The 12,831-nt window shown below is 47.5% G+C and overlaps 1 protein-coding gene across 1 annotated transcript in view; it reads right to left on the reverse strand.

Moving 5' to 3' along the window:
• Nucleotides 1-6,109: 6,109 nt before the first annotated feature.
• Nucleotides 6,110-12,831, reverse strand: part of raph1b (Ras association (RalGDS/AF-6) and pleckstrin homology domains 1b) — a 75,736-nt gene continuing 69,014 nt past the window's right edge. Inside the window, 6 exon segments of the mRNA XM_042297062.1 lie at nucleotides 6,110-8,592; nucleotides 8,594-8,671; nucleotides 8,673-9,821; nucleotides 9,824-10,501; nucleotides 10,504-10,554; nucleotides 10,557-11,153. Of these exon segments, the coding sequence (XP_042152996.1) occupies nucleotides 8,251-8,592; nucleotides 8,594-8,671; nucleotides 8,673-9,821; nucleotides 9,824-10,501; nucleotides 10,504-10,554; nucleotides 10,557-11,153 (2,895 nt within the window). The 3' untranslated portion in view covers nucleotides 6,110-8,250.

Consider the following 12,831-nt stretch of genomic DNA (forward strand, 5'->3'; position numbering starts at 1 on the left):
CATTGGTTTTGTCATCTTGTTCAAGCATTTGAGCGCAAACATGAATAGGACAATCAGAAAACAACTGTAGCGGTCTTCTTGCAAGCAAACTTGTGTTTTTTTAGCACTGCCTTCGCACATGTCGGCTATTTGAAGGTTTTACTTGCAATTGTGATATAGTTGTTTGCACTGATTTAAGATTGAAAGTGCATCTGGTAAATGAACATGTGGCAAGTTTAGTTCCAGGAAGACCACTTGAAAGTAATGAGATTTCTGCCTGTAGGTCAATACTGTTGGCATTGAAATAAACCCAAAGCACTAAGGTTAGTGGAAGGGACAGGGCTGGGTAGAGTCTGATTGTACTGTATTTAAGGAATGGGGGAGTTGATGATTGAGGTGCTTTGTTTTATGATTGACAGAAGATGAAGTGGTGTGTTGTTCTGCTGGCCTTGCTGCAGTCTTTGTGCTGCTCAGGTAAGTGATATACAATTCTTTCAGGTGTAGAACTCAATTTTGCAGCTGGTTCTAATAGTGCTTCTACACATGCCTCAGTCCATTTGATTTTGTTCATACACATCATCACATGCATTAAGATCTATCTTCTCTTCCAGGTTGTTACTTTGGGATAAAGGAGACAAACTGAAGAGCTCTGGAGAAGACTCACAGAGATGTGCTTTCAGAGTGGGTCCTTTGGTGAGACTCGATCCTCGATTATTGGCCAAAGAAAAGATCTGATTTGTCAGGACCAATTAGAGAAAAAGATTATCAGAATTGGGCTACATGTGTCATCGCAGCCTATGAACTCAGTACAAGAAATAGATCCAGGGCCTTATCAAGCATCTCAGAATAAGAGTGATCGGTTTTCCCTTTCAGATCATAATTAATAAAAATACACTATGGACATGGAGGCCCTGATCCTAGATCAGCACTCTGCTCTCTATACACTACTTTGAGACTGAAATGTTCATAAAAATAATTCCTCCCCAATACGCAGCTGAAGGATTGGGACTGATAAATACATGAACATATCTCTTTAGCAAAATAAAATCTTGACCCACAAATCGAATATCTTTTCTCAAATCTTCGACCAGACAAACAGCTGTATTTTACATCAATATGAGCAAATTTGGTCGTAGACTACTGTGGTAGTCCGATAAAGGGTTTGTGGGGTTCATCTATAAACTGATGGTTTTTAGGACATTCTCAACTGTTGACAGACTCCACACACTGTTGATTTTGGCATGGGATGCTGTGTTTGTGACAGACAGGGGAGAACAGAATGTCACCAAATGAGTTTCTCTGCCTTGATCATTCCAACAGGACTGGTGCCTGTTAAAGCTAGATGTATAGATTTATAAACGCTAAAGATATAGATTTTTAGATAGAGAAGCCTTCATTGTGCATTCATACTGTACTAGCATACTGATCAAAGTGCTTTATTGTATGCCCATTTACTTAACTACCAGTAATCCTCCCCTCCCTCCCACCTCCTGCACAACACGTGTGTGCAGAGCTCACTCAGGTTGTGTCCCTGAACTGTGGCCAGGACACCGCCGAGTCCAGTAGTGAAGAGGTGAGAGAGAGAGGGGGGTTGCCCAACAGATTAAGAGAAATAAAGGGTGTTTTCACATTAGTCCTCTTTAAAATAATCAATCACAATCCTCTTTAAAGTGAGCTCTGGGGATTTGAATGAGGACTCGGCTCCCTTGCCAGTTCAATTTGGCAACAAAGTTGGAGTCCTTTTTGCATTCAAATTGCTATGCTTAGAAAATAACTAAGATTTTTCTAACATTTACTCATACCATCAGAACTGGTTATCGAACAGCCAGGGGTTTCCCTAAATACATTTTGGAAGTTAATAATGTCGTTTGCATTTAGTTACAAAATAAAATGTACATGTAAAAGGATGAATGGCAGAACAATAACTGCAGATTAAATAATGCTGTAATTGGGCACCCGAGTGGCGCAGCATCTCAGGCGGTGTCCCATAGGGCGGCGCACAATTGGCCCAGCGTCATCCGGATTTGGCTGGGGGAGGCTATCAGAATTTATTCTTAACTGACTTGCGTAGTTAAATAAAAGTTTACATTTAACAAATAAAACTGGGATAAGCAATTTCCTAAATGTGTCAAGTGCAACATCTGTGTGCGCGTCTCATTACACTACATCAACAACATAGGAATCACTACCAAACTTATTGTATGACCTCATACACTATTTTAGGCCAAGCCTTTGGAACTTTGGTTTTCCTAGCTATGGCTACTATACTATGATCACTACATCCTATGGATCTGGATACTGCTTTCAAGCACATTTCTGCAGCATTAGTAAAGATGTGATCAACATGTGCTGTTTAACTACCCTGGTAGGTTGACTGATAACCTGAACCAGGTTGCAGACACCGGTTACAGTTTGACGCTTTTTCTTCATTGGGCAGCTTGATGAAAGAAAATATACATCTGTTGGTATCACATGCATTTCACACGTTATCCAGATACTGACTGTTAGCACTTGGTCTATAGCAGCTTCTCACAAGAATGGGCTTTAGGTGAGGCAGGTGAACCTGTAGCCATATTACTTCAATAGTATTTAACATGGGATCTCTTCAAATCTGTACAGGAATGTGGTTCTGAATAGAAACAGCAACACCACCACCACTGGCATTTCTGTAAATGTTTCTGTAAATGTCTTGTATTGCTACCACTATCAAAAGGTATTGTCTGAGTTTCAAAGATACTAGCAAGCTATTAATTTCATTAACCTTGTTTCTTAAGCTACATACAGTGGGGCAAAAAAGTATTTAGTCAGCCACCAATTGTGCAAGTACTCCCACTTAAAGATGAGGCCTGTAATTTTCATCATAGGTACACTTCAGCTATGATAGACAATAAGAAAAAAAATCCAGAAAATCACATTGTAGGATTTTTTATGAATTTATTTGCAAATTATGGTGGAAAATAAGTATTTGGTCAACAAGTTTCTCAATACTTTTATATACCCTTTGTTGGCAATGACAGAGGTCAAACGTTTTCTGTAAGTCTTCACAAGATTTTCACACACTGTTGCTGGTATTTTGGCCCATTCCTCCATGCAGATCTCCTCTAGAGCAGTGATGTTTTGAGGCCCCTCTTTCCCAGCCACTCTTTCTCCAGACAGGAAATGGAGCCTCTGCTGTCGCCTCTTGGGATCAGCTTCGGCAACCACCTGGAGTATATTCAGTGATGTGAAACGTTCCGAGTGTTGCAGATAGAATAGTGAATTGTCAGCTCTATACATTACAATTCTGACAGACAACCATATCTGTTCTACACCATACAATTCTATAACGTGACATTCTCCTGATCAGGCCCTGACAGTACTCGTTGGAAAGAAAGGAGGTTCTGATGGTGGCGATGGAACATGAGTAATCAATTATATTGATTACTTGTCTGAATGTGAGTCGTCATTCATTTTCATGTTCAGTAAATGGGACATACAAGCCTCTGGGATTTAATAGATCATTTCTAAGAATGACAAATGATCCACTGTCCATCGTGATTGAAAGACGGATGCAGGGTGATCCTGTGTATGCAGACCACAAGAGAGCACTCAAAGCCCATCAACCCAGAGCTACATTCCCTCTTATCAAAGATAGTGTTTGTCTGCGTTTATACAGGCAGCCCAATTATGATATTTTGCCCCATTATTGGCAATAGAGCTCATTTGACTAGTCAAAAGACCGATTAGTGGAAAATAAGAATTGGATGGCCTGAGTGTACAAAACATTAGGAACACCTTTCTAATATTGAGTTGCAACCCCTTTTGCCCTCAATTCGTCAGGGCATGGACTCAAAGGTGTCGAAAGCGTTCCACAGGGATGCTGGCACATGTTGACTCCAATGCTTCCCACGGTTGTGTCAAGTTGACTGGATGTCCTTTGGGTAGTGGCCCATTTCTGATACACACAGCAGACAGGCGCTTCTATACCTGCATTGCTTGCTGTTTGGGGTTTTAGGCTGGGTTTCTGTACAGCACTTTGAGATATCAGCTGATGTACGAAGGGCTATATAAAAATAAATAACAGATTTGAAACGGTTGAGTGTGAAAAACCCAGCAGCGTTGCAGTTCTTGACACCCTGATACCTACTACCATAACCTGTTTAAAAGGAACTTAAGTATTTTGCCTTGCCCATTCACCCTCTGAATGGCACACAATCCACATCTCAATTGTCTCTAGGCTTAAAAATCCTTCTTTAACCTGTCTCCTCCCCTTTATCGACATTGATTGAAGTGGATTTAACAAGTGACATCAATAAAGGATCATAGCTTTCACCTTGTTCGTCTCATAGAAAGAGCAAGTGTTCCTAAATGTTTTGTACACAATGCTTATCATACCAGTGACAGGTATACAAATTAGCTCTTCTAGAATACAACAGGACACTAAGCCTAATTTGTTTTGTTTTTTACTTTCTTTCCTTGAAGTAACCACTGATCCAACATCACTGGATTTGTATAAGCAACCTTTCAATTGCATTGGTTACACTATATACAAAGTATGTGGACACCCATTTCAAATGAGTGGAGTTGACCACTTCAGCCACACCTGTTGCTGACAGGTGTATAAAATCGAGCACACAGCCATGCATCCTCTGAATGGCACACAATCCACATCTCAATTGTCTCTAGGCTTAAAAATCCATAGGCAAATATTGGCAGTAGAATGGCCTTATGAAGAGCTTAGTGACTTTCAACGTGGCACTGTCAAGTCAGTTTGTAAAATGTCTGCCCTGCTAGAGCTGCCCTGGTCAACTGTAAGTGCTGTTATTGTGAAGTGGAAACATCTAGGAGCAAAAACGTCTCAGCCACACAAGCTCTCAGAATGGGACCACCGAGTGCTGACGCATGTAGCGTGTAAAAATAGTCTGTCCTCAGTTGCAACACTCACTACCGAGATCCAAACTGCCTTTGGAAACAATATCAGCACAAGAACTGTTCGTCGGGAGCTTAATGAAATGTATTTCCATGGCCTAGCAGCCGCACACAAGCCTAAGATCACCATGCGCAATGCCAAGCGTCAGCTGGACAGGTGTAAAGCTTTCCGCCATTGGACTCTGGAGCAGTGGAAACGTGTTCTCTGGAGTGATTTAATCACGTCACCATCTGGGTTTGGCAGATGCCAGGAGAGCGCTACCTGCCACAATACTGTGCCAATTGTAAAGTTTGGTGGAGGAGTAATAATGATCTGGGGCTGTTTTTCGTGGTTCGGGCTATGCCCCTTAGTTCCATTGAAGGGAAATAACGCTACAGCATACAATGACATTCTAGACGATTCTGTGCTTCCAACTTTGTGGCAACAGTTTCAGCATGACAATGCATCCTTGCACAAAGCGAGGTCCATGTCGAGGAACTTGACCGGCCTGCACAGAGCCCTGACCCCATTGAACACCTTTGGGATGAATTGGAACGCTGGCTGCGGGTCACGCCTAATCGCCTGGCTAATACTCTTGTTGCTGAATGAAAGCAAGTCCCAGCAGCAATATTCCAGCATCTAGTGGAAAGCCTTCCCAGAAGAGTGTAGATAGTTATAGCAGCAAAGGTGGACCAACTCCATATCAATGCCCAGGATTTTGGAAAGATGTTTGACGAGCAGGTGTCCACATACTTTTGGTCATGTAGTGTATGTCAGATCAGTGACTACTTCAAGGAAGGAAGCATTAGATGCTTCAGCCTCAATCTTTAAGTTCCATTCTTTCACAAAGGTAGACAAAGGTTAAAGGGACAATCTGAGATTGGTACATCCAATTCGACTTTTAAATCAATTATATATAGCCATTATTCTTGAATAATGCCTTGTGAGCTTAATTACACTTACCACAATCAAAATATAAGCTTGTTTTACTCCATTGCATTCACGATAAACGCTGCAGATGTCGGTTAAATTGTAAATTACCTTATGGCGCATCGTTGACAGGCACAAGCAGATTGAATCCCAGCCCTAGTTAATCGTTTTAGTGGTTATATTGCTCCAGTCCCATTTCCTTAGCTATTTAGCAACAACAACAAAAAAAGCTATTTGAGTCCCAGATTGCCCCTTTAAGTTAACGAATACATTAACCATAGAGTTGGTGATAAACAAGACACTGGGACATGGTCGAGGTATGATTTGAACATTTATATTGTGATCTTCGGTTTATATGCAAGTAGAGACATTTAGTCTGCAATCTCCCCCCGTTTTCTTCATTTGGCTCCCAAAATCAGAAACAACACTTCAATAATTTAATGCCTACTTCAGTTTGACATACTGCAAACCAACAACCTGAAAAGGATGATAATTCAATCATGAAAATGCACAGGCTCTGGGGTAAAGTTTCCCCTAGGTACAGATCTAGGATCAGCTTCCCTGCCCCCAAACATTAGTGGCAAAAACAACCCAAGATCAGCATCTAGAGCCAACTTCACCAATACAGAGCAATGTAGATACGCAAGATTAATATGACAGCATGTTGTGTGTCTAGTAGTGGTCCCTCAACATTCATGGTCCACTTGAGTTCAGTACAGGCATTCAGCTTTGTGGTTAATGGTCGCTATACTGTACCTATTGCTAACAATGGTGGGAACTGTAGCTAATGCTTATATCAATCCAATCCAGGATGTTCACAATTCGGGAGAAGAGTGGAGAATTGGGACAAACCCTACATTGAACATAAGACGTCTACCCATTGATATCCAGGCTTATTAGGATAATTAGCACTAGCACCCTTGAAATAAAGGCATTGCTGCGAGAACACCGCCCCCTCTCTCTGCACTGCACTTTGGCAGGAGAAGCAGGAAGTTGCACTACACTGGAATGTTTAGGCCATAAAAACAGGATATAGAAAGCAACAGAGTAGAAAGCAACATTCAATTTTAATGCGAGCCAGACGGGAATTTGTGGGTTAATTTTGCCAGTCAGGTCTAGTCTAATGCTAATGACAACGTAATTCAATGCTCAGTACCTTCAAGCACCAACATGTTGCTTCAATTTTAGCCACCATGTTGAGAATAACTGAGTATATAGTAAACTGCACCTGGAGCACAGCAGTCCCCACTCTGTACATTATATTTCTATCATTTTTAGGCCATGTCATGTGACAATTTAAAGGCAGCAGGGGGCAATGGGAGGGAAGCAAGGGCTGTTACTGTACAGAAACAGAAGCAGATGTTCATTAGGCACCAAACGTTTTAGAACATGTAGCAACGAAAAGCGAAAGTGTGTGTTTATTGGACAATCCAGTGAGTTCCTCCCTGTTTCACAATCCGTTTTCTTCTGCTTGGTGCCTAATAAACACGACCCAGATGCAGGTCAGGTCAAACAAACACAGCACACACCCCACAGACTCACAGGGCCCTCAAAGACATACACACAATATGCCTCGTGCCATTTCAGTCTTCAGTTAAGCAAAAAAATTGTTACGCATTAAATAAAACATTTATGAAAAAAATAATTCCAAGTCACAAATGTTTCCAGTTGCGCAGTCATGGCTTCGTGCCTTTAGGAGGAGGGAATTTCCTTTTTTTATTTGGAGATTCTTTTGAGAGGGCAATCGTCTGTGAAAAAAAGGCGTCCTGATTCGCGTGTCACCGAATGACAGCACAAAGAGCGAGACACTTGTAAAACATTCAGGGAATACTTAGGAAATGTTGGGAATTCGTAGCTCATTGATTAAAATAACCTCTCAGCCTATACTCTAAAGTTTTTCGATCTCATGATTTCCAATCAAATTGATTTATCCAACTAGCTTTTAAAAACTTAACAAAAAAAAAAAAGAAAATCCTTTCATGTATTAAATAATTCCATATAAAAACAGAGGCAAAATAACAATCCCTATTACAGAGGCCTTCTGTTATGGGCTGTCAACCCATTTCCCCTTCTACCTCTCGCTCACGGATGCATGTGAACACGCGCATGCACACACACACGGGTACGCACACACACGGGTCCACATACACACAGGTACACACACACTCACCAAAGAGATTCATGTTTTACAGCATGTCCATGCAGTACCAATGCAGAATGAATCCTAACGTCGTTATTATGGTTTTCTGATTACGTGGCACAAACATATGGCGAAGAAGCGGATACATGGTTTGGGCGTTTACATGGTTAAGTATTCACCATCATAATCATGGAACACGAGGAGTTCAGTTTGTCAATGTCCACTGACGGTCCTGTGTGATAGATAGAAGCTCCTCTCCAAGAGAGGTAATGTAGGCATCATCCAACAGTCTCCTTTTCTACCACTCCCCTGGTCAGTGTGTCAGTTTGGTGTTGCCCCCCCTCTTGGGTGGGGCCGGAGGGGGCCCCCGCCGTAGCGTTGCATAGCCTGAGACGTTCCCCCCCGACAGCAACTCGGGTGGCGGTGGGGGCAGTGCCAACTCCATGTCGTCCATGGTGCCCGCAGCGGGTTCCAGGTTGGGACCGGAGAGGCGGGACGAGGAGAGCGAACCCTGCCGGCTCACCGACTTGCGCTTCAGAGTCCGGTTCAGGTCGTCCATGAAGTTGCCCGGCTGGGGGACGCCGTTGTTGCCGTTCCCATTGGGGGGCGAGGTGGGCAGCTTGGGAGGTGGGGACAGGGCCGGGGAGATGGCTGGTTCCGCTGCAGCGTGGGGGAGGGGCCTTCTTCAGGGAGCCCTTTCCCCAGGAGGAGTTGATGGTGGCGGGGGGGAGGGGGACCCGGGGGCGGGCGGTACTTTTGGCTGGGGTTGACCACTGCCACCTTAGGTGCCCCGACGTGGCCGTCACTGGGCAGCGGAGGAGGGGGGAAGAGATCAAAAGCCGGTGGGGGAGGGGGGAAGTCAGCGGTGGACTGGCGCTGCTGACCCACTTTGGCCTGCAGGGCCAGGTTGGCCAGGTTCAGCTTGCCTGGCTTTGGGGGCGCCGTGGGGCCGGCCAGGGAGGGGTCCTTAGAGGGAAAACTACCCAAGGGTACAGCAGGGGAGGACGGGAAGGTGGAGGGGGAAGAGGACTGGGAGGCAAACTTGCTGAGAAGGTTCCTGCGGGACTCCTGGTATTCAGCAGAGGAGTTAGACTTGACGCTGGAGGCCTTCTGGGGGGTGGCAGGCAGGGGTTTCTTGCCCCCCCAGACAGAGGAGCCCGAGGAGGTGGTGGAGGAGCCCAATGGAGATCTCTTCAGGGGCGAGCCTAGGTTGCCGGGGGAGAGGGGGAGGCGGAGGGGTGGGGCCAGTGATGGGAGGGGAGGGGGAGCAGGAGGGGCAGGGCCGGTGACCGGAGCAGGTGGAGGCGGGGGAGGAGGGGAGAAAGGCAGGCTGCTCTCAGAAGGGGGTGGAGGGAACTCTGGGGCCTGTTGCTGGGCCTGTCCACCACCTGGCTGCCATCTTGGTTTGGCCTTCACCGCAGGAGGAGACAGGGGGGCTTTGGGGCTCTCAGTGTGATTGGTAGACAGTGTGGACCCTGGGAACTGGCCTGCCATCTGTTTGACCAGGGAGGTGGTGGTGGGCGGAGCCGTGAAGGACAGGGGTGGCGGCTTGGAGAGGCTGTGCTGCTTGGGAAATGTGGGAGGGGGCTGGTTGGGGGTGTGGCCTATCTGTAGGCTGTGCTGCTTCTTCATTGACACCGGCGGAGGCGGTGGTGGGGGAGGAGTTGGGGCAGCAGGTGGGATGGGAGGGAGAGGGGAAACTGGGTAGGGAGGCTTCCGGGCACCATGGTGGAGCAGAAAGCCTGGGGAGAAGGTTTTGGGTAGGGCAGGGGGGCAGCTGCGGGCGAGTACTGCTGCTGAGGAGGTGGGGGAGGAAAAGGGGTGTCGGCACCGAGACCTGCTGGGGAAGCGGTGGGGTAGGAGGGGAGGTGGTGGGGGAGGAGGAGGAGGGGGTGTCGGCACCGAGACCTGCTGGGGAGGCAGTGGGGTAGGAGGGGGAGGAGGGGGTGTTGGCACCGAGACCTGCTGGGGAGGCGGTGGGGTAGGAGGGGGAGGTGGTGGGGGAGGAGGAGGAGGAGGAGGGGGTGTCGGCACCGAGAGCTGCTGGGGAGGCGGTAGGGTAGGAGGGGGAGGTGGTGGGGGAGGTGGCGGAGGCGTTGCCGGGGTGACTCGACCAGTCTGGCAGTGGGGGAGAGGGGCCCTGGGGGGACCACTGGGGAACTTCTGGGCCAGTGCCTGGGCATTGGCGCCGTAGCGCGATGTGCACAGAACTGGCATGGTGTCTGGGTGAAGAGGGGGATGTCGTTGCTCTGCGGTGGCGGTGGGATGAACTGGGGCACGACAGCCGGGGTGGGGGGCCCGAGCCGGAGTGCGGCCATGGCCGACCCCAGGGCAGGCATGGATGGTGGGGGAGGGGGAGGCGGGGGAGGCGGGACATTGATGTTGTTGACCAGTGGTTTGACAGCCGTCTGATGGGGAGGAGGCGGGGCTTGAGCTAGCACCCTTGGTGGGCTCTGGTGGTTGTTTTGCGCCCTATGGAGATTGGCGGCCTGGTGGGCGGCGTTCTGGTTCTGCAGCCGGGTGATGGTGCTGTACTTGGCGAACACGGTGGGGCCCGAGTGGTGGGGGTGCTGCTGGCAGGCAGGGGCGGTGGGGGAGGAGGCGGCGGGGGAGGGGGCGGTGGGGGTACAGCTTGGTTGTAGCTGCTGCAGGGCTGTGGGGACAGCTGTTGGGGTGGTGGAGGAGAGGGCTGTGGCGGCAGGTAGGGCAAGACCTGGGTGTAACTACTACGGATGTGGGGGGCAGCTGTTGAGCTGGTGGAGAAAGTTGGGGGCAGGGAGGGTGGTGTAGGAGTAGGCTGTTGGGGTGGTGAAGGGAAGGGCTGGGGAGGCAGGACATGGGTATAACTGCTGTGGATATGGGGGAAGCTGTTGGGGTGGTGGAGGGGAGGGCTGGCGGGGCAGGGAAGGCAGGACCTGGGCGTAACTGCTGCGTATCTGGGGGCAGCTGTTGGGGGGCAGCTGTTGGGGTGGCGGAGGGGAGGGCTGAGGGGACATGGACTGGGTGTAACCGCTGCGGATCTGGGGGCAGTTGCTGTTGAAGCAGGGGGAGGTGCCCTCCTGTGGCTGGGGGTGCAGCATGGGTGTAGCTGCTGCGAGACTGGGGAGGCGGCTGCTGTTGTGGCGGCGTACCCGACGCAGGGGGCTCCAGTTGTGGGGTCTGGCGGTGCGCATGGACAGGGTGGGGGAGGGTGGCACCTCTGGTGGACTCCCTCATCTGTGTGGGGACAGAAGTACACACAATGAGTACAGGATCACCATGGACCATCTGTTGATACGCAACGGCTTGCTAAGGTTACAGGTAAGGGTTAGGATAAGGTTTAAGGTTAGGGCTAGGGTTAACTTTAGGATAAGGGTTAGTAGATAGTGAAATTAGACCCGGCGTTATGAGTGGGCATTAGATGGCCTGGACCGCCCTACCGTACCTCCTTGCCCGTCCAAATTAATAATTTATTTGACCGAGATGAGCGCAGACAGAAAGATGCATCAATCTCAGATAAATCATCAGAGCGAGCGAAACAGCGCCCCCTCCGTCTGAGTATGTGTAACCCATGTATGTAATGCTGTCTGGACAAAAATAGTATAGCAGGTCATACTCTTTTTGACCAAACAGCATCACATACATGGGCTAAATAAATCAAATCGTATTGGTCACATACACATATTTAGCAGATGTTATTGGGGGTGTAGTGAAATGCTTGTGTTCCTTGCTCCAACAGGGCAGTAATATCTAACAATACACAACATCACACACAAATGTAAAATAATGGAATTAAGAAATATATAAATACTAGGACAAGCAATGTCAGAGTCCGGAGTATAAATATACATGATGGGATGTATAGACATTATTATCGATTATTTAGTACATCTGTAGAATACGTAGGATAGAATAGTATATATACAGCAATAGTTGAATAAGATAGCATTGACTAGAATACAGTATGTAAACATTGTTAAAGTGATTAGTGTTCCATTATTAAAAGTGACTAGTGATTCCATGTCTATGTACATAGGGCAGCAGCCTCTACGGTGCAGGGTTGAGGAATCGGGTGGTAGTCGGCTAGTGATGGCTATAAAACAGTCTGATGGCCTTGAGATAGAAGCTGTTTTTCAGTCCCAGCTTTGATGCACCTGTACTGGCCTCGCCTTCTGGATGATTGCGGGGTGAACAGGCCCGTGGCTCGGGTGGGTTGATATGCTTGATGATCATTTTGGCTTTCCTGTGACATCAGGTGCTGTAGGTGTCAGGCGGTGATACAGCCCGACAGGATGCTCTCAATGGTGCATCTGTAAAAGTGTGTGATTGTCTTAGGGGCCAAGCCAAATTTCTTCAGCCTCCTGAGGTTGAAGAGGCGCTGTTGCGTCGTCTTACCCACAATGTCTGTGTGGGTGGACTATTTCAGATTGTCTGTGATGTGTACGCAGAGGAACTCAAAGCTTTTCACCTTCTCCACTGCGGCCCTGTCGATGTGGATAGGGGCGGGCTCCCTCTACTGTCTCCTGAAGTCCACGACCAGCTCCTTCGTTTTGTTGACGTTGTAAGACAGAGGGGGCTCTGTTTTGCTCGCTCGGATGCTTTCTCTGGTGAGATAGTTGTTTCAGCCACTTGCAAATTGTTGGCAGGTGCACAGTGCACTGTTTGGATGCTGGAATTATTTTAGACGAACGTGCAAAAGGTAACCTACCATTTGAAGTGATTTGTATGACAAATCAGTTGAAAACATCACGACTGTTTGTGTTCATGCCACATAAGGTAATTGTATTAATTACTCTGACATTTTAAGTCATGCTGCCCTTGACTTTACCTAAATAATTCTATAAAACACAATGCCCTTGTTAGAATCTTAATATCACAAACAGAACTGGTGTTATAACCAGTGTTAGGAGGGCAT

This window comes from Oncorhynchus tshawytscha, linkage group LG14, assembly GCF_018296145.1.
Source record: "Oncorhynchus tshawytscha isolate Ot180627B linkage group LG14, Otsh_v2.0, whole genome shotgun sequence".
In the NCBI taxonomy this organism is placed as follows: Eukaryota; Metazoa; Chordata; class Actinopteri; order Salmoniformes; family Salmonidae; genus Oncorhynchus; species Oncorhynchus tshawytscha.